Source organism: Ursus maritimus, unplaced genomic scaffold (assembly GCF_017311325.1).
Source record: "Ursus maritimus isolate PB19 unplaced genomic scaffold, ASM1731132v1 scaffold_25, whole genome shotgun sequence".
Taxonomy (NCBI): domain Eukaryota; kingdom Metazoa; phylum Chordata; class Mammalia; order Carnivora; family Ursidae; genus Ursus; species Ursus maritimus.
Genome location: NW_024425008.1, coordinates 34487488 through 34508412, shown reverse-complemented (window position 1 = coordinate 34508412; position 20925 = coordinate 34487488). Strand labels below are relative to the sequence as shown.

Sequence of the window (20925 nt, the reverse complement as noted above, 5' to 3'; positions counted from 1 at the left end):
CTCAAATAAATAAAATCTTTAAAAAAAAAAAAGCTTTGACAGCTTATGACAGAGATCCCTAACCCTCTTGAATTATAGGCAAGCGTTTGTGTTTATGTACCTTTTTCCAGGAAGAGTGTTCATGGTTTTCATCGAATTCTTAAAGGGTGCTGCATACCTAAAATAGAATAGAATTCAGAATATAGGGAACACTACTTAGCCTAATTATTACAAACTCTTATATTCCCAACAAACACATTTTTAAAACCAGAATTATGAAAAACACTTTATTTAGCTTATGTCACATTAAACTTCTTTCCACAACAGTTCCATAAATATTAAGGGGACACAGCAGAGGAAAAACAGTACCTGGAGGAATGGAAAGCAGACCTCAAAACCTGCTTTCACACAACAGCAAACATTCATTTGTAAAGACCCAAATGTAAGACTGCATAAAAGTACAAAGCACTCACCTGAAAAAAAACAAGGCATAGCCACCAGCAGGCTCTGAGGTACACAGGACCACCGAATCACCAAGTTACAGAACCAGGAGTCGTGGCATTTAGACACCCGGCACAGCACAAACGTGGCAGCATAGACTATGGCGAGCAGGAGCTGCTCTGGGCTAGCGTTCGCAAACCTTTGCCCTTCCCATAAAGGAAACCCTCCAGCCCCTAACAGCTCCTGGCCTCACAAGTGAATAGGATCCTTGGAACTCAGAAAAAAAATAAAAAATAAACAAAAAGGATCCCTGTCTCCAAAACAACAGAAGGGTTAGAAGAAGATCACATATTGCAGACAATGCCACGGGAGCCACGAGCCCAGCAACTTTGAGAGCTGTAAAGAATCAAGGGCGTGTGTTTCATACTGTTGCATGCCAGACTCCACAGGGAAGCATCAGTACCTAAAAGGTGTGAGCGTTTTACATGGGGAAATTTCCAAGGAACGTCCTCCACTTCAGTGCATTTGGGAAAAGCAACAGCAGATAGAAGGAGGTGACCACAGGGCCACCCACTAGCTTATGAGCCCAGGATGGGAGGACAGGAATGATCGAACTGTCTTTTTCACGTGTTCTGTACCATTTCATGCAGACCCCCATCTCCGCTGAAAAGATCTAGAATCCAAAGAAGGCAGCCGTAACTTGCATGTCTGTTAGGCACGGAGATTCATCTCCAGCAGCAGACTCGGAGGCAGTCCTACAGCAGGAACAGTGGCGGCCAGGCAGCAGATGGCGTAAACTCCTCTCCGAGTTTGGCCATAAGTAGTTTTATGACCTCGAGCAGGTCAATTTCCCCCTCTGGGCTTTAATTTACACACGTGTACGAAATGAGACTGAACGTCTGCCCTGTCACTGTATCTGCAGAGTGCTGTGGGACTGAGGAGGGTCCCACTTAAGCCAGAGAGGCCGTGCGTGTCAGATTGCAACTGACACATGCATTCTGCAGCCTGAGAATTATCTTTTTAGTGTTGTGTTAAGCGAAGCTGCGTGATTACCTTCAGCGCTGGAACTCTGCCTGTACTCAGCTCTATCTCTCGCTTCCCTGTGGGACCCTGGGCGAGTTTGCTTATACTAATTCCACGACCAGAAAATTAGGATCACAGTAATTATTAAATGTGAAAGTATGAGGCCTTGAGTACTGCGTCTGGCACACGGTGTTCCACAGATACTACTTTTAGGTGTTAAATGATGTATTTTCACCATTTCCTTCACATAGTCTTTATTATGTTTTCTAAAAGTTTTTAGCAGCTTCAAGAAATGTGTCAAATCTGATTTAATAAAAAACCTTTTGTTTCAAAATAGACCTAGACGCTGAAGGTTCACCTTGAATTTGAAAAGGTGTCAGTATGTGCAAGCTCCTTAGCAGATTTAAATAACCACCAAACTAGTTTCACATGCTGGAAAATTCTGGAATTGCTTCAACCTAGCTTATATACATGAATATGTAAGGAGCTCTGCCAAGAGTTGGTAACTGATTTCTTTTTACTTCAATCTAGAGTAATTGCCCTCCCAGCTGAGTTGGCAGGTGAAATAATCCAGGTAGAGACCATCTCACTGCAGAGCTTGGGTTGATTTTGTGTTGTTTTGTTTTTAATACAGTTAAGACCCCCCAGATTTATGTTCCTGCCTCAGTTTTTTAAGAAAAATCTCTTCAAAATTATTTTAGGGTCGAAACCTCTGTAGTTGATCCCAGGGGACAGTGTGCAAGTGACAGGCCTGAGGTCACACAGAGGTGCTGGGGGGAGGGGAGGGTGTGCAGTTCGGATGACGCGTGAAAACTCACAGCAGCCCTGGGCTCGCCCACGCAGGTCCTCTTTAGGGATTGCCAGCTCCCTCCCAGGAATCCGAGTGAACACTCTGTTCTAATGTTCTCTGTGTTAAGAATATTCGTGTTAATTATTTCATTAAGATGTGTCCGCATGATCCCATAATGAGACGCTCATGTTTTTGGAATTAAGCCCAAATCTCACTCATCTCCCACAAATAAGTTTCTCACATTAAACAATAACTTGCAGGTCAAAATGGAGGAAAGGAATCTTGCCACACGAGTCTGAGGCAAAGCTAAGGCTCACTTGCCCGTAATACATAAAACGTAGTTGGGTGGGGGTTTTTCCCCCCAGTACTCAAATTATTTCCTGTTTATAGCTGTCAGGTCCTATTTCCCCTAGTTTACGCCTTTTAAAAACTGATCTTAAAAACAGTGAAGTCCTTGCTAAGCTATGGCAGAATTTTAAATTGTCCATAGATCATTTGGACAGGGTGTGGATACGCCCCAAAAGAAGATATTTAAAAGAAAGCACTTTAAGGAGAAATGATTAATCTTTAAAATGGATATGGAGGGTTTACGAACAACACATAAAAACAGCAGACCGGCTGCTCACTGGTGTCAGCTTTAGAGGACACGTTTGGAACAGATGGGCCCAGAGATTCAAAACACTCCCATCTGCAAGGAGGAAAGGGCCGTAGAATATTCAAAACAAAAGGGAGAACACCTTTCAGCTATAGACCATGTTATCTCAACTGCCTGCTTGGCCGAGACCCCAGTGCTAAGAGACAGCCTTGCCCCGAGGAGCATCCCCCCAAGGCTGACCAATCTCTGTCCCCAGCGCATTCCTGTGGCAGTCTGAGCCAAGAAGAAATGACCGAAAGTATTACAGCCCCCTCCTGGGCTAAATCCAAAGGCAGTGAAGCAAGCAGCCTCGAGAAGCAAGCAGGAATAACTAGGAAATGAGCAGCAGGCCCTGGAAGAGTTCACTAGCACATGCACCAGTCCAGCCAAGCGCGGGTCACGGAAACCCGCCTTGACACCTGAGACCACTCTGGTTTCTACCTTGGACATCCAATCCAACCGCAAATACGTCAGTCACTGCATGCTCCTGTGGCAGTGGCTTAGACCTCATTCTGGTGTTGTTTTTTAATCTGGTGGTCTCCTTTGTAAGTACAACTAAGAGACTTTCATCAGCAAATAATTGTTCAAGACTGCCTCCTTTGCCTCCCCCCTCCTGCCCTCCAGCCTTGTATCATCGGTTTCGTTGGGGGGCAGGGGGTACTAGGCTGGCCAGAAAGAAAGGGAATTGACCTTCTGGATGACACGGGTTCCCTGGTTCCTGTAAAATACAACTCATGTGCTGTGCACCGAATCTCACCTAGGCTGCAACACCGAGCCGCTAGGAATGATTCAGACCGCGTCACCATGCAGACAACGGTGTGCTCTCCAGGTCTGTGTCCGGGTGTTTCTGAAACAGCTCTGCTCAACTTTTAGTAAAACTGCACCAATATCAAAATTAAGAATTATCCAAGGACTCCCTAGCAGAAACCAACCTTTGTAACCTCGAATTTGATCTTCCTGATGACTTAGTAAATCTAGAAGGTGCCAGCCAAAGTAAACCCGTTTTCAAAAAGAGAATGAGTTTAATCGATCACAAGGTCATTAGTTAAAACATCATCACAAAAGTCAAAGATGCTGCTCACTGCCAGGGTATAGATGTAACTCATTGTATGCATTCACTATGTTCCTGAAGATTTCAATTTTTTAAAAGTGAGTTAAAACTGTCATTCCAGAGGGGCTTTATCATCTTGTCCTACTTATCTTCCACTTGGAATAGGAATTAATATTCTTCTGTGAAGTTTCTATCTCACCCAGCTCACCATATAAATGTTCTGATAAGAAAATAGCTTAAAAGAGCCCGAGAGTGTAAAAGAATTCTTTCTTGCTATAAATAACTATCCCTAAATATTTTTTTTTAAAGTAGAGTTCAAGTGCTATGCTCACCGAGTCTGCACAGTCTGGCGCTGAACCTGACGCACAGGGGTGCCAAGCCATTCATCTTTCCATGGAACGGCGTGCCTCGCACACACAGCCTGACGTGTCCCTGTCTGTGGGTGGCTGATGTGGCGCAGTTGTGGCTGCCCCAGGAAAGCAACGTGGCTGTGACCCAAACCCCCAGGAGAAATCCGTTCCTGCAAACACTGGACCTTTCTCCGGCACACACCGGGCCCCTTGGGACAAGAGAGTTTTAAGGAAGGGCAGTTCCAGGGGCAGAGAGATTTAAATCTCCACAATCCTCCATAAAAGTGATCACAAACAGAAATGCACCCCAAATAATTAGCAGGCTCTATGAACGCAAATCAAGAGGAATGAACCTCTACGGAGATGGCAGCAAGGTCTGGGGGGAGGGCAAGGCTCACTTCCCAGCCTGACCACTGGCTCCCCAGGTCACAATCCCTCTGGCCTTCAACAGTAATAGTGATACATGACCTCAGTCCTCACAGGCCTATGAGGTAGGTGTGTGGACCTAGTTCGTTCGTTGTCGTGGTTTTCCATCCTACCGTCAAGTGGCCCCGAAGAGAGCAAACGAAGGTCTAAGGGCAGGTTAGGTTGCACGATGAAGGTTAGTCCACTTCCTAGAAGTGCCCCATCCTCTCCACTTTCCAACCTTGCACAGATTTCCACCCTTCATTCCCAAACCTTTAAGATGTTTTCCAGAGGAGTGCAAGGGAGATGGCGAGTAAGAAAGGGCCCGCACTGAGATCCTACGAGGCCGAGCAAGAGGTAAAGTCTGCATCCAGACATGCCCCCCGGCACCAGGGAACACTGCGGCTTTCTCACCGTGACTCCTGGGAAGTGGGGAGGTCGGGTGAGGGACGGTACACGACTGAGCTGCCATAACCAAACGAGGGTGCCCACGCGAGCAAGACGACGAAGCCTGCCCACCCGACGGAGCTCACGGTCTGCCCGGGAGTTCATGCTTCAGCCTCCGACCTCCTCTCTGGCCTGTTCGCCTCGGGCCGGGCATCACTGCGCCTGGGGCTTCTGGGAGCCCTCCCTGCTCTTGCTGTTCTCCGCCGGGCTGCACTCGGCCCCGGGGAGCGAGGACTTGTGCCCGCGGAGCGTGTGCGCGTTCAGCATCTCCAGCAGCAGGTCGTAGACTGGGACCACGTTTTTGCACTTCATGTTGAGCAGGTGTTCCATGCCCTTGTTGCTATGGCGACAAAAAGATGCCGAGAGTCCTTCCTGTGAGGCAGCGACGCGGGCACTCTAAAGTCTTCCCCAACGATCCCCATCAAAGCCAGTCTACCCTCCACCCCCTCAACTTCCCCTAGCCATTTGTTCTAGGGTTCTTGCGTCTGGCTCCTTCAGTCATCTACACTCAAGGGCAAGGACCTTAGTGTCCCGTCACCCAACCACAGTGGCCTGAGAGCACCTAGCAGAGAGCGCAGTTCTCACTCATCATGCCCAGTGGTCGTCCAACGTGGTTGCTGCCAACACTGAGTTAGCAAATGCAGTGCTTGTGGGGGAACGGCAGGGTTAGGGTCCCGAGAGACTCTGGTCACAGCATTTTCATCATCCGGTTAATACATAACCTTGGTGTACCTGTGTTTTTGTTTAAAGACACCTTATTTAACAAATTGTTGCTTCATTAACATTTAACTCACAGCCGGTGCTACCACAGCTCACGCATGAACAAAGCTTAGCCAACACGCGTGCTTTCTCTACCGGGCACGTCACGGCCTTGCACTTCGGAACACTGACAGCATTTCGGCACTATGCTTGGGGGCCGTTTACAGACAGTGAAATCGCCAGCGAAAAGCACGAAAATGCAAAAACATAGCACTAACTAGATCACGCCAAGGACCTTTCTTTACAGTATGAGAGCTGAAACTGGAACGCAAGTGCCCCCTTGCTTGACCTCAGTTGGGAATGTTGGTGTGGGCAACCCAAATTTTTTCACCCTGAGCCGTCCTTGCAGGACCACAAAAATGCTACCGAGTATGGCTTCGGGGGTTACAAATAAGTTTTTAAAAGTAGTTCGATTTGCAAATACAGAATCTGTGACTAATGAGAGTGGACTGTCTCCGTTCTGCAAATGGTTGTGTGTCAATAATCATTCAGGAGGAAACAAGGCGGAGGCTGTTTTCAGTTCCTCCCCCTTGTTATCGTTCTTGAGGTGAATACTGTCCTTCCCCACAGTCTCTAGACTTTTCCTCCTCTTTGGGTAGCAATTACCTCCCATCCTCACTCCCCTCTGCCAGCCCCAGGGCAGGGCCACCCTGATCCTGGGAGCCATCAATCAGGGAGCACCACTCTACCAGCACAGAGCCGTCGTGCTACACCCGTCCCCCCTCATCAGCACACACGATTGACGTCCCCCGAATACACTCTACTCACAGCCCTACCTTCTGAGATCTGTGGGCCTCTCCCTCTCTCAGGTCTCATTCCTAACGTCCCGATGCTATCGCGAGAAGAGACCCACTCCTGCCCCCGTCCTCTCAGGTCTCATTCCTAACGTCCCGATGCTATCGCGAGAAGAGACCCACTCCTGCCCCCATTCTCTCAGGTCTCATTCCTAACGTCCCGATGCTATCGCGAGAAGAGACCCACTCCTGGGGAAGGCCTTGCGTACGTCCCAGGATCACTAGCCTCAGGAGTTGATCTAGAGGAGCTGAGTTTAGCCTTCTCGAGAAAATGACCTCAGAGTGGTGGTGCAAGGAGGGGTGGCCGTTCACATTAGGGGAGAAACGGCCCCTTTTAGAATTCCATACACAAGCCCAAACCCCAGCAACTAAAAACAGATGAGGGATGCCATAACTACCCTATATGGTGGCGCATGACATCCATTCAGCGCCCACTATGCGGGTCTTTGGCCACAGGTGCACGCGCTGAGGACCCCCCCCCCCATTCCCTTCCAGGGGTTTATTTTCTTTAAGAGGTAAAGAGTCTACCTTATCACTCTCAAACTTGCAAACGCTTTCCCCAAAGCTCTTCGGCCTTCGCAGGGCACGTGCACGCCCCCACCCCACACCCCACACATCCGGCGGGCGGCCCCCTCAGGGATCTTACCTGGCGTGTCTGACGTGAGAAAGGAGCATCAGGAGGTTAGCCAGGCGCACGGGCTGCTGCTGGGAGGGAATCCCGCTCTTGGCAATCACCCAGACCAGAGCATCGGTCACTGCGTTCAGCAAGTGAGTCAGCTTCCGGCTGCTCTCGGCCTCCTGGGTTGCAGCAGCTAGCGGGTACATACCTGGACAGAGAAGAACAGCCACGAGTCACCGCTCTGAGAAAAGGAAACGGAAGTCAGGTGCTCAGCCGGTACGCATGGCTACGTTCTCCAGAAAGGGGGCCAAATTGATCTGGGTTGTTCTGACATCTGCCTGTGGGGCGAAATCACCGGCCCGTGACATCCTTCCCCCAAGAGCCAGCCCCGTCGCCAAGCCCGGCCGAATGCGGGCCGGCTAACTGGTCTCTCAGAGCACCACCTGGCCCACAGCTGTGGCCTCTCCCAGGAGTAACACTGTCTAGTGGCCTGAAACCATTACCTGGTGCTTCTCGGCTGTAGCAACAAACCCACATACAGAGGTGGTCAGAAAGTGAGATCGAGTCTATTCTTAGCCCCCAGGACGGCCCCTCCTCTAAGGGGAGTTTAAGGAACATAAACTAAGGACCACTGCCGTGCAGCCTTCCTGGGCTCCCCCCCTCGTGTGTGCCACCTGCAGACAGCCAGACCAGGCCCGTGGCATCACACCTCCAGTGGCACCTTGCTGGGGCGGGAAGACCACCTCTAGCTCTCTGCCCCCAGCCCAGCTCCTCACTGAGCAAAGCTTGCAGGCACATGTCTCCAGAGGTTCCCAAAACCACTGCAGGAGAGAGGCTGCTTCTCTTACCCTGCCCTGCCCTGTGCTTAATTCCCCTCCAACTCTAGGATCAGAGATGCGGTAGCCTCCCAATATTTGCAAATTAACAGCTCGGGTAAATCTTCTTGCCCCCACCCCTCACTACCAACCCTGACTCCTCCAATCCTGGAAGCAGGGAAGGAATTAGCTTCTCTACTAGGCTTTCTGTTTCAAAGTAAGAATAAAGGGCAACTGTGAAATCGTCAGGGGAGCTGCCGGCTGTGGGCTCTACTGACCACGAGGACTGGCACACCGTCATCCACACCCATTGCCCATTTGGGCAACTTCTGTTCTCTATTTTTATTGGCATTTGCAGTTCAATTGAGGTAACTCAGTTCAATACAGTTCAGTTGAGGCAAGGGACATCCTGAAGCACAATTATGCAAGTGTCATGCTTCACCATGTCCCCGGGGGCATGTCCCTCCACAGTGTCTGACGATGCAGCCTTAAAATAGCTTCTTACAACAGCCCACAACTGCTTCTCTAACTCACCTGCTCGCCTCATTCTCTGCAGTGACTCTTCCTGCCCCCTTCAATGTCCTCAAAACTCCCACTGAACCCCACAGCAGGTAACCTGCTGTCCTACTGCAGGGGAAACAAGCCCCACCCTTGGCCCGATGCACCCCCCCGAGCGGCCAAAATGCAGACCTACTCATGCGGCTCCCTTCCCAGCTCTTGGGCCCGAGTCCAAACCATCTGGTGCAGCTCTCAAGGGTACGAGGCCTCCCTCTGCTCTTTTCATCCTCATTTCCCACCACACCTCACCTTGAACCCTACTTTCAACTCCAGAGCACGTGACACACAGAACAGGCTGAGCTTTCTACTTAGGAACTCTCGCTCCCCCTCCTCCTCTCCACCCTCTCTTCTCTTGCTTATCTACATCCACTCCTTTAGATCCCAGCCTGGTTGGGAACTTCCTTCTGGAAGCTTCCCTGACCTCCCTACCATCCCAACCTAAGTCTACTTTGGGTTCTCTGGAGCTCTGACAGTGCCCAGTGCATCCCTGGCAGGGGGCACCATGTTGTCCCACATCCTGGATTCCCTTGCACACAGCCCGTGGCCACCCTCCCAACGCTCAGAGACACTGGACAGAAAAGCACTTTGAGAACACAGACCCTGTCTGCTTATCATTATATCCTCATCATCTAGTGCAATGACTGGCATGGAGTAAATACCCACAAATTAAAGAATTAGGCTGAATTCACATAAGTCCAGATTTTTGCATCGTTTAAGCCAATCACACCATCGTAATGGAAATGATAAGTATGCGTGTTTCAATCCGTTCTGCTACATGATGTGTGCTCCATGGATTTCTACTGTAGTAAATATGTTTTTGGATTCTAAAAGGAGTTAAAACTGTGTACCAGTACTTGCGTCAATCCAAAGTGACAAAATGAAAATACAAGAATAAATCCTCAGCTAGTATACAAATGTTCATAGCAACATTACTCATGTTAGCCTAAAGGTGGAAATAAACCAAGTGTCCGTTAACTAAGAAATGGATAGACAAAATATGGTATATCCATACGCAGAATATTACTCAGCCATAAAAAAGAACAAAACACTGATTGATGCTACAACATGGATGAACTTTGAAGACCTGATGCTAAGTGAAAGAAGCCAGTCGCAAAGGACCACATTTTGTCTGACTCCATTTACTGAACCTGTCCAGAAGAGCCAAATCTAAACAGACAGGAAGGAGATTAGTGGCCGCCTAGGAGTTAGGGTGAGACAGAAATGAGGAAATAGTGATGGTTAATGAGTACAGGCTTTCTTTTGGGGTGATGAAAATGTTCTAAACTCGGTTGTGATAACGGGTGCATAAGGCTATGAACACACTAAAATCCACTGAACTGTAAACTTTAAATGGGTGAATTGTACAGGATGTGGATTCCTCTTCGTAAAGGAGTAGTCATTGCCAAGGGCAAGCCCTGGCTCTTCTCCCGGCTGTGGGGGCAGCACAGATCTATACAGGACCGTCATTGTCAATCATTAACAAGGAGTTGGGACAGGAGTTACTGAAGTTTTGGAAGGGCTGTATCAATTTTAGATACGGGAAATGCTTTTATATGCAAAAAGATTAACCTATATAAAATCCTCCTGGGAGGAGCTGGGCTGAAAAGTACCCATTTTGCTGCCTCTTTGGTCAGCGGTGCTGTGCCTGTACTTTGGGCATTCACACACTCTTGGGTTCACCAGACACGTATTTACAGAGTAACTGCTAAGAACTAGGCTCTGGAAGAGGCAGGAGATGGGACACAGAGCCCCTGCCTCAGGCTGCTCACTGGCCAGACACACAGGAAACAAAAATCAATCTCCTCCTACCCGCCAAAAGTAAAAACGTTAGGATTCATTCTAGAACAAAATTACTTTTCACGAAACTAAAGAAATACAGCATAAAAGGCAAGATCTTGGCACCATGCCCACACATTCCAAAGAAAGTAAAATAAAAACAAAGACAAAATCTCCTCTCCTCTTTATCACCTGGGAACAGCTGTGTGTTCCTCTCACTAACCCACCTGATGACATTCTGAGCAGCACATGGCGGGGGTGGAGGCAACCCCCCAAGATCCGCCACATCCTATGTTCAAAGGATGAAGATATACTGAAGGGAAATAAATCAGAAAATCTAAAGTGTTTAATAAAAACCCCAGAATACTAACCAAAGGAAAATGTCTGGCTTTTAGGAGGCATATGTAGTGTTTGTCTATTTGCTTTAAGGAAAGGAACCTCTAGCCGTGACCCATCCCTTTATCACCACCACCTACCCCAGCACCGTAAGAACAGGCTGGTGTCTGCCAAGTGCCCCTGATGTGGAAGCAGCAGGCCGACGTTCACAAGGCTCTGCCCCCACATTCTCGATCAAGAGGAAAGGACCAGTCTTGCCTCTTCAGCGTCCTTCCGTGTGTCCTGTCGTGCCTCTGCCTTCCACCTGCCCACTTACAGGAGCTCTCCCAAAAACTCAGAGTGAACAGGGCTTGAATTGATGTGTCGATCATCTTCATGTCCAAGAGGATTGCCTGGTTCTAAACCTCTATTTCTTTCATTGAACAGAAAGTTTGATCCTTTTAAGCCTTAAAATTATTTAGATAAATAGACCTATTCCTAATTTTAAATATTTTTAAAGACTATCTGCAGAGCAACCCCACTCTGTATCCTAGATTCGGTACCCTTTAATTCCACCCAACAGAAGACCTACTCAGTTTTTTCAGGTCTCTGGGGGACAAAACGGCTGGTCCCACTACTCTTAATTGGATATGTTGTTATGTCACCTACGACACTTCAGCAAACACTGGAACAGGTTGTCAAATGCAAGGTTTTCTGTGCTCTCTGAGTCTTAGGAGCCTCATCAAAGGCTGAGCATAATAATGTAATTCCAAGAACCCCCCACATCTTGTATGTGCATGGTGGAAGGGGATGTGCTGAGAGCGAAATTAAAATGGTGATGTCCTTGGGGCACCTGGGTGGCTCAGATGGTTAAGCATCTGCCTTCGGCTTGGGTTGTGCTCTCTTGGTCCTGGGATCGAGCCCTGTATCGGGCTCCCAGCTCAGCAGGGAGTCTGCTTCTCCGTCTGCTTCTCCCCTGCTTGTGTTCTCTCTGTCTCTAAGGAATAAATAAAAATCTTATAAAAAAGAAATAAAATGGTGATGTCCTTTCCCTATCTCTCCCCCTTTGTCCACAGCAAGGACAATGCTCTTCTGCTACTCAGGCCTGGCGAGGACCACAGCCGATTGACTGTTTCAGTGTATATCCCTCTTCTAGACCAAAAGCATGTTATCTAGTTGACTTTGACATTTTTATCATTTAGAAGTCACGGGCACATACCTGAAGCTAAATAAATATTTACTGAATTGAAATTGGATAATAAAGTTAATATTAATTCCATATTATATGCACTATTAGAAGAGATAAATAATCCAAAAGTATGCAGCTATTTAAAATGTAACTACTGGGGCATCTCCCTTCAGTTCAGGTCATGATCCCGGGGTCCTGGGATCAAGCCCCACATCGGGCTCCCTGCTCAGCGGGGAGTCTGCTTCTCCCACTGCCCCTCCCCCTGCTTGTGCACGTGCTCTCTCTCTTTCTCTCTCTCAAATAAATCTTCTAAAAATAAAAAAAAAAACATAAAACATAACTACCTACACTTGAAACTAATACAACTATTTTATGTTAACTACACCTCAATAAAAAAAAATCACATTAAAAATGGGTGATTTCAACAGATACTTCCCCAAAGAAGATACACAGATCACAGACAAGCATATGAAAAAAATGCACATCGTTAGTCATTACGGAAATACCAATAAACCACAATAATATACCATCACACACCTGTTAGGATGACTGAGGATCCTGCGTCCTGGGAAACTCCTCAGTCCCAGGCAAATCTAAATGGTTGGCCACCCTAAATTACACTTGTATAAAATTTTATAAAACGCAAACTAATCTATAGTGACAAATTCTGTTGGGGGTTGCACAGGATTGGACAGAAGGAGGAAGTGAAGACGGTGGAAATTATGAAGAGGCACAGGGCAACTTTGAAGCGTGACAGATGTGTTTACTATCTTGACTGTGGTGATGCTTTCAGGGGCATATACACATAAATGTCCAAGGCACAAAATGGTATGCATAACAGGTTCAATTTACTGTATATTAATTATGCTCCATAGTTCTGTTAAAAACACTGTCTTGGCTGTAAAAAAAATTTTATGTGTATATACAACATATATATACACATATTTATAATAATAATTAAGGTATATATAAGTTTATATATATGTACACATACATAGAACTACTAACAAACCCTGACCTGGCCCACTTGGCGGGCTGACACCAGCGCAGACCTAACTGATGCCGTAATCCCAACTTGAGCTCATCGCTTACGCAGGAAAACAGGAGGCCGACCTACTGAGGAGCCCGTCTCCAGCCAGCCCAGCACTTACCCAGCACAGCAAGAGAAGCTACCAGCAGCAAGTAGCAGCCCTTAGAGACTCTGCTCTCTCATCGTGGGACAGAGAACATCCACAGCCTTTTGACTTCACGAAACCTACTCCATTTCTCTCCTCACGACCCTCAGCCCCAGGGCCTCCGCCCTGTGCTGGATATGGTCCCTACGGACAGTATGTCTTTTCCACTCAGGCTGCAATCTTTGCTCTCTTCATCTTTCTTTTTCTCGTGTTTTCATTATACTGTTTACAGATTCGTTGAGGTATAACTGACACACAATAACCTGTACATATTGTGTACGATTTGATTCGTTTTGATATGCTTTTGTGTACACACACACACACACACCCATAAAACCCTAAGTGCAGTCAAGATAATGAAGACATTCATCACCCCCGAAAGGTCCCTCATGTCCTTAGTCATCTATTCCTCCATCTCTCCCAACCCCCATCCCATCCCCTGACAACGACAGATCTGTTGCTACTATAGTTTGCTTCTTCCAAAATTTTGTATAAATGAGGTCTTAGAGTATGTATGATTTTTGGTCTTCTTTCATTCACCATTATTTTAAGATTCATAAGGTTACATGTATCTCTCGGTAGTTCAATGCTTTTTATTGCTGAACAGTATTCTGCTCTATGGATACATCACAGTTCGTTTATCCTCTCACCTGTTGGCCGTCTTTTGGTTTGTTACCAGTTTGGGGCTATTACAAATAGAGCTGCTATGAACATTTGTGTAGTTTTGTATGAACGTATGCCTTCATCTCTCTTCAGTAAATACCAAGAAGTGGAATGAATGGGTCACCTGGTAGGTGGACACTTAACTACTTAAGAAAATGCTCATCAGTTTTCAGAGTAGTTGTACCCCCCCAAACAAAGGAGTACCAATTTGTATCACCCCCAACCCAGTACTGTAGGAGCATTCTCATTACTCCACATTCTCCCAAACCCTTGATATGATCAGTCTTTTTAATTTTAGCCGATCTATTGGGCATGGGGTGGTTTCTCATTATGTTTTAATTTGGATTTCTCTGAGGAATAATTTAAGAAGCATTTCATGTAATTATTTGCCATCACTGTATCTTCTTTGATGATAAATGCATTAAATCATTTGCCTATTTTAGTTCAAGCACCCTTTAGTGAAAAGATCATTCTTTCCCCACGACCTTGACACTTTGTTAAAAATTGCTTGTTGTACAGTCTATTTCTGGACTCTATCCTGTTCCAGTGATCTATCTTTATGTCAATACTTGTTATTTTGATTACTATGGCTTTAGAATAAATCTTGAAGTCCACTAGTATAAGTCCTCCAACTTAGTTCTTTTTCAAAGTTGTTTTGGCTATTCTAGGTTCATTATATTTGCCTACGAATTTAAGAATGTTTGTGGATTTCTACCCAAAAAAAGCCTGAGATTTTTACTGGGATCAAATCGATTCTAAGGATCATTTTGAGGGAGGATTGAGATCTTACCAATACTGAATCTTCTAGCTCATTAACATATCTCTCCATTTATTTAGAATTTCTGTAATTTCTCTCAGCAATGTTTTGAATTTTCAGTCTCACATCTTTTGCCAAATTTATCCCTAAGTGTTGTAATTCTAATGCTATTATAAATAGTACTGACATTAATTTCAATTATCATTTGTTCACTGCTGTAATGTAGGAATACAATTGACTTTTATACATTGCCCTTTTATCCTACAACCTTACTAAACTCATTTTTGTAGACTCCTTGGGGTTATCTACATCAATTAGCATGTTTTCAAATAGAGTTTTACTTCCACCTTTCCATTCTGGATGCCTGTTATCTCTTGTCTTGCCTTATCACATGGGGTAGAATTTCTAGTAAAATGTTGAATAGAATTAGTGAGAGTGAACATACTTGCCTTGTTCCTGATTAAGTATAATATTGGCTGTAAGTTTTTCATAAATACCCTTTATTAGGTTGAGGTTTCCCTGTATTCATAGTTTGTTTAGAGTTTTCAGCAGGAATGGGTATCAGATTTTGCCAAATGCTTTCTCAGTATCTGTTAAGATAAAATGTTTTTCATTATTATTCTGTTAATATGGTGAATTATGTTGATTGATTTTCAAATGTTAAAGAAACCTTATATTCCTGGGAAAAGTCCACTTGTTCATAATATGTTTTTGGAGTAAATTCGCTAAAATTTTTTTAGAGATGCAAAAATTCTATTATAAAATTATACAAAATTTAGTGTCTATGTGCATGAGAGATATTGGTCTGTTGTCTTTTCTTCCAATATATTGGTCTGGGTTTTCTATCAGAGTAATGCTGGCCTTATAGAATGAATTTGAAAGTATTTTCTGCTCCTCAATTTTCTGCAAAAGTATGTATAAATTTCATGGATGTTAAGTAACATGCTACTAAGCAATGAACAAGTCAACCACGGAATCAAAGAAGAAATAAAAAATTACATGGATAGAAATGAAAATGAAAACACAATGATCCAAAATTTTTGAGATGCAGCAAAAGCAGTTCTAAAAGGAAAATTTATAGCAGTACAGGTATACCCCAAGAAGCAAGAAAAATCTCAAAGAAACAACCTAACCTTACACCTAAAGGAGCTAGAAAAAGAACAAACAAAACCCCAAATCAGCAGAAGGAAGGAAATAATAAAGATTAGAGCAAAATAAATGATACAGAAACTAAAAACAAAAGGAAACAATAGACCAAATCAATGAAACCAGGAGCTGGTTCTTTGGAAAAAAAAAAAAAATCAATGAAACTGATAAACTTCTAGACAGACTCATCAAAAAAGGAGAGAGAGAGAGAGAGAGAGAGAGGACTCAAATAACCGAAATCACAAACGAGAGAGAAGAAATAACAACTGACATCACATAAATACAATTATAAGAGATTATGAAATGTTATATGCCACTAGACAACTTAGAAGCAATGAATAAATTCCTAGAAACAGTAAATCTACCAAAACTGAAGAAGAAATAGAAAACTTGAACAGACTGATCACCAGCAATGAAATTGAATCTATAATCCAAAAACTCCCGACAAACAGAAGTCCAGGACCAGACGGCTTCACAGGCAAATTCTACCAAACATTTTAAAAAGATCTAATACCTATTCTTCTCAAACTACTCCAAGAAAATAGAAGAAGAAGGAAAACTTCCAAATACATTCTATAAGCATTATCCTGATACCCAAACCAGAGAAAGACTTCACACACAAAAAGAGACCTACAGGTCAGTATCTCAGATGAATATAAATGCAAAAATCCTCAACAAAATACTAGCAAACTGAATCCAACAATACATTAAAAAAAATCGTTTGCCATGATCGAGGGAGATTTATTCGTGGGATACAAGGTGGTTTAATATTCACAAAACAATCAACATGATACATCACCTCAATAACAGAAAGGATAAAAACCATATGATCATTTCAATAGATGCAGAAAAAGCACTTGACAAAGTACAGCATCATTCATGAAAAAACCCTCAAAAAAGTAGATTTAGAGGGAACATATTTCAATATAGTTAGGGCCTTATATGAAAAACCCACAGCTAACATCATCCTTAATAGAGAAAATCTGAGAGCTTTTCCCATAAGGTCAGAACATGACAATGATGTCCATTCTCACCACTTTCATTCAACATAGTACTGGAAGTCCTAGCCACAGCAATCAGACAACAAAAAGTAATAAAAGGCATCTAAATTTGTAAGGAAGGAATAAAGCTTTCACTGTTTGCAAATGACATGATGCTATATACAGAAAACCCTAAAGACTCCATCAAAAATCTACTAGAATTGATCAATGAATTCAGTAAAGTCACAGGATATAAAATTAATGTACAGAAATCTGTTGTATTTCTATACACCAATAATGAAGCAGAAAGAGAAATTAAGAAAACAATCCCATTTATAATTGCACCAAAAATAATAAAATACCTAGGAATAAACTTAGCCAGAGAGATGAAAGACCTGTACTTTGAAAACTATAAAACACTGATGAAAGAAATTGAAGACAACACAAAGAAATGGAAAGACATTCCATGTTCATGGATTGGAAGAATTGTTAAAAAGTCTATACTACCCAGGGGTGCCTGGGTGGTTCAGTCAGTTGGGCAGCTGACTCTTGATTTCAGCTTAGGTCATGATCTCAGGATTGGGAGATCAAGCCCTGTGTCAGGCTCTGTGCTCAGCAGGGAGTCTGCTTGAGATTCTCTCTCTCCCTCTGCCCCTCCACCTGCACGCATATTCTCTCTTTCTCTCTCTTTTTTTTAAGTCTATACTAACCAAAGCAATCTATAGATTTAATGCAATCCCTATCAACATATCAACAGCATTTTTCACAAAGGTGGAACAAACAATCCTAAAATTTGTATGGAACCACAAAAGATCCCAAGTAGTCAAAACAATCTTGGAAAAGAAAAATAAAACTGGGTATCACAATTCTAGACTTTAAGTTATATTACAAAACTGTAGTAATCAAAACAGTATGGTAATGGTATAAAAATAGACACATAGATCAGTGGAACAGAATAGAAAACTCAGAAATAAACCCATAATTATATGGCCAATTAATCTGACAAAGGAGGAATAAATATACAATAGGCAAAGGACAGTCTCTTCAACAGTGCTGAGAAAACTGGACAACACACAAAAGAATGAAACTGGACTGCTTCCTTATACCATACACAAAAATAAACTCAAAATGGATTAAAGACCTAAATGTGAAACATGAAACCCTAAAAATCCTAGAAGAGGGGCGCCTGGGTGGCTCAGTCATTAAGCATCTGCCTTCGGCTAAGCGTGTGATCCCAGCGTTCTGGGATTGAGCCCCACATCAGGCTCCTCTGCTGGGAGCCTGGTTCTTCCTCTCCCACTCCCCCTGCTTGTGTTCCCTCTCTCGCTGGCTGTCTCTCTGTCAAATAAATAAATAAAATCTTTAAAAAAAATAAAAAAAATAAAAATCCTAGAAGAGAGCACAGGCAGTAATTTCTCTGACCTTGGCTGTAGCAACATCTGTCTAAATAGGTCTCCTGAGGCAACAGAAACAAAAGCAAAAATACACTATTGGGATTACATCAAAATAAAAACCTTCTGCACAGCAAAGGAAACAATCAACAAAAGTAAAAGGCAACCTACTGAGTGGGGAAGATATTTACAAATGACGTATCTGATAAAGGTTTAATATTCAAAATATATAAAGAACTTACACAACTCAACACCAAAAACAAATAATCTGATTTTAAAATGGGCAAAAGACATGAACAGACATTTTTCTAAAGAAGACATACAGACACATGAAAAGATGCTCATCATCACTAATCACCAGGGAAATGCAATCAAAACTACAATGAGATATCACCTCACACCTGTCAGAACAGCTAAACTCAACAACATAAGAAACAGTAAGTGTTGGCAAGGATGTGGAGAAAAGGGAACCCTCTTGCACTGTTGGTGGCAATGCAAACTTGTGCAACCACTGTAGAAAACAGTATGGAGGTTCCTCAAAAAAAAAAAAAAAAAAAAAAAAGTTAAAAATAGCACCACCCTACAATCCGGTAATTACACTACTGAATATTTACCCAAAGAATACAAAAACCCTACTTCAAATGGATACAGACACCTCTATGTTTATTGCAGCATTATTTACAATAACCAAATTATGGAAGCAGTCCACATGTCCACTGAAAGATGAACGGATAAAGAAGGTGTGGTATATATATATACAATGGAATATTACTCAGCCATAAAAAAGAATGAAATCTTGCCATTTCAAACAACACGGATGGAGCTAGAAAGTATAATGCTAAGCGAAATAAGTCAGAGAAAGACAAATACCATATGATTTCATTTATATGTGGAATTTTACATAACAAATGAACAAAGGAAAAAGAGAGAGAGAAACCAAGAAATAGACTTTTTTTTTTTTAAAGATTTTATGTATTTATGTGACAGAGAGATAGCCAGCGAGAGAGGGAACACAGCAGGGGAGTGGGAGAGGAAGAAGCAGGCTCCCAGTGGAGGAGCCCGATGTGGGACTCGATCCCGGAACGCCGGGATCACGCCCTGAGCCGAAGGCAGACGCTTAACGACTGCGCTACCCAGGCACCCCAAGAAATAGACTCTTAACTATAGAGAACTGATAGCTACCAGAGGGGAGGTGGGTGAGGAAATGGGTGAAATGGGTGATGGGGAATTAAGGAGTGCACTTGTCCTGATGAGCGCTGAGTAATGGATAGAAGTGTTGAATCACTATATTGTACACCTGAAACTAATATAACACTGTATGTTTACTATACTGGAATTAAAATTTAAAACTAAAAATAATAAACTTTAAAAAAGTAAAAAACAAAGTATGTGTAAATTTGGGGTTGTTTATTCCTTAAATGTCTGGTAGCATTCTCCCAGAAAAGCCATCTGGGCCTGGAGTTTTCTTTGTGGAAAGATTTTTTACTGCAAATTCAATTTCCTTAATAAATATGTGCCTATTCAGGATTTTTAAATTTCTTCTTGATAATTTGTGTCTTCTAAGGAATTTTTCCATTTCATCTAAGTATTCAAATGTATTGGAACAGTTTTTCATAGTAGGACCTCATTATTTCTTTTAATATCTTCAGAATAGTAATGTAAGCTCTCTCACTCCTGATATTAGTAATTTGTCTTTTTTTCTGACTAGTCTGTCTAGAGGCTTATTAAATTTTTCTCAAAAAAATCAGCTTTTGGTTTCCTTGATTTCTGTTGTTTTCCATTTTTCTGTTCTATTAATCTCCACTCTAATCTTTATCATTTCTTCTGCTTACTTGGAGTTTCATTTGCTCCTCTTTTCCTAGTTTTCTTAAGGTCAGAAGCTAAGGTCATTCATTCGAGACCTTGCTTTTATTCTAATATGGGCTTCAAGTGCTATAAAGTCCCCTCAAACTATTGCTTTAGCTGCAACCCACAAATTTTGCTATAATGTACTTTCATTTTAAGTTAGTTCAAAATATTTCCCAGTATTGGTTTTGATTTTTTTCTGTGATCCACGGGTACTTAGATGTATGTTATCTGGTTTCCAAATGTTTGGAAATTTTCCAAGATCGTTTTATTATTTGTTTCTAATTTTGTTCCACTGTGTCAAAGACAACACTTTGTATGATTTAAATCCTTTTTAATGTATTCAGACTTGTTTTATGACTCAGAATATGGTCGATCCTAGTAAATATCTCTTGAACACATGCAAAGAATTAATTTTCTACTGTTGTTGGGTAGAGGGTTGTATATATGCCAAGTAGGTCAACCTGGTTCACAGTATTGTTCAAGTCTTCTCTATATTTACTGATTTTCTGTCTACTTGCTCTATATTGATAGAACCAAGAGAGGGATATTAAAATCTCCAACTATAGCAAGAGATCTGTCCATTTCTCCCTGAAGTTCTACCAGATTTTGCTTCATATATTTTGAAGTTCTCTTTTTAAGGCAGAAGTGTTTAGGATTTTATGTCTTCTTGACAAATTTACCCATTTATCTTTATGAAAGAAACTTCTTAATCCCCAGAAATAGTCTTTGCTCTAAAATTTACATTTTCTGGGGTATCTGCCTCAGTCTGTAGAGCATTCAGCTCTTGATCTCAGGGTCTTGAGTTCGAGCCCCACGTCAGGTGTGGTGATTACTTAAATAAACTTATTTTTTTAATTTACATTTTCTGATATTAATATAGCCTCTCCAGCTTTCTGTTGATTAATCTTAGCATGGTACATCTTTTTCCATCCTTTTACTATTAACTTATTTATATCTTTATATTTAACAGGGTTTCTTGTTAGCAGCAAATAATTGCATCTTATTTATTCAATCTTTTCC

General features: G+C 43.0%; 1 protein-coding gene across 2 annotated transcripts in view; it reads right to left on the bottom strand.

Moving 5' to 3' along the window:
• The window catches only part of ESR2 (estrogen receptor 2), a 58270-nt gene that overhangs the window by 1084 nt on the left and 36261 nt on the right, over positions 1 to 20925 (bottom strand). Inside the window, exons 7-8 of one of the 2 annotated variants that reach the window (XM_008701010.2) lie at positions 7320 to 7500; positions 256 to 5460 (exon numbers count right to left, since the gene is read on the bottom strand). In XM_008701010.2, coding sequence (XP_008699232.1) covers positions 5274 to 5460; positions 7320 to 7500 — 368 coding nt within the window. In that variant the 3' untranslated portion in view covers positions 256 to 5273. Of the gene's footprint in view, positions 1 to 255; positions 5461 to 7319; positions 7501 to 20925 lie in introns of those variants that run through there. The other variant, XM_040641804.1, reaches the window with a different exon arrangement.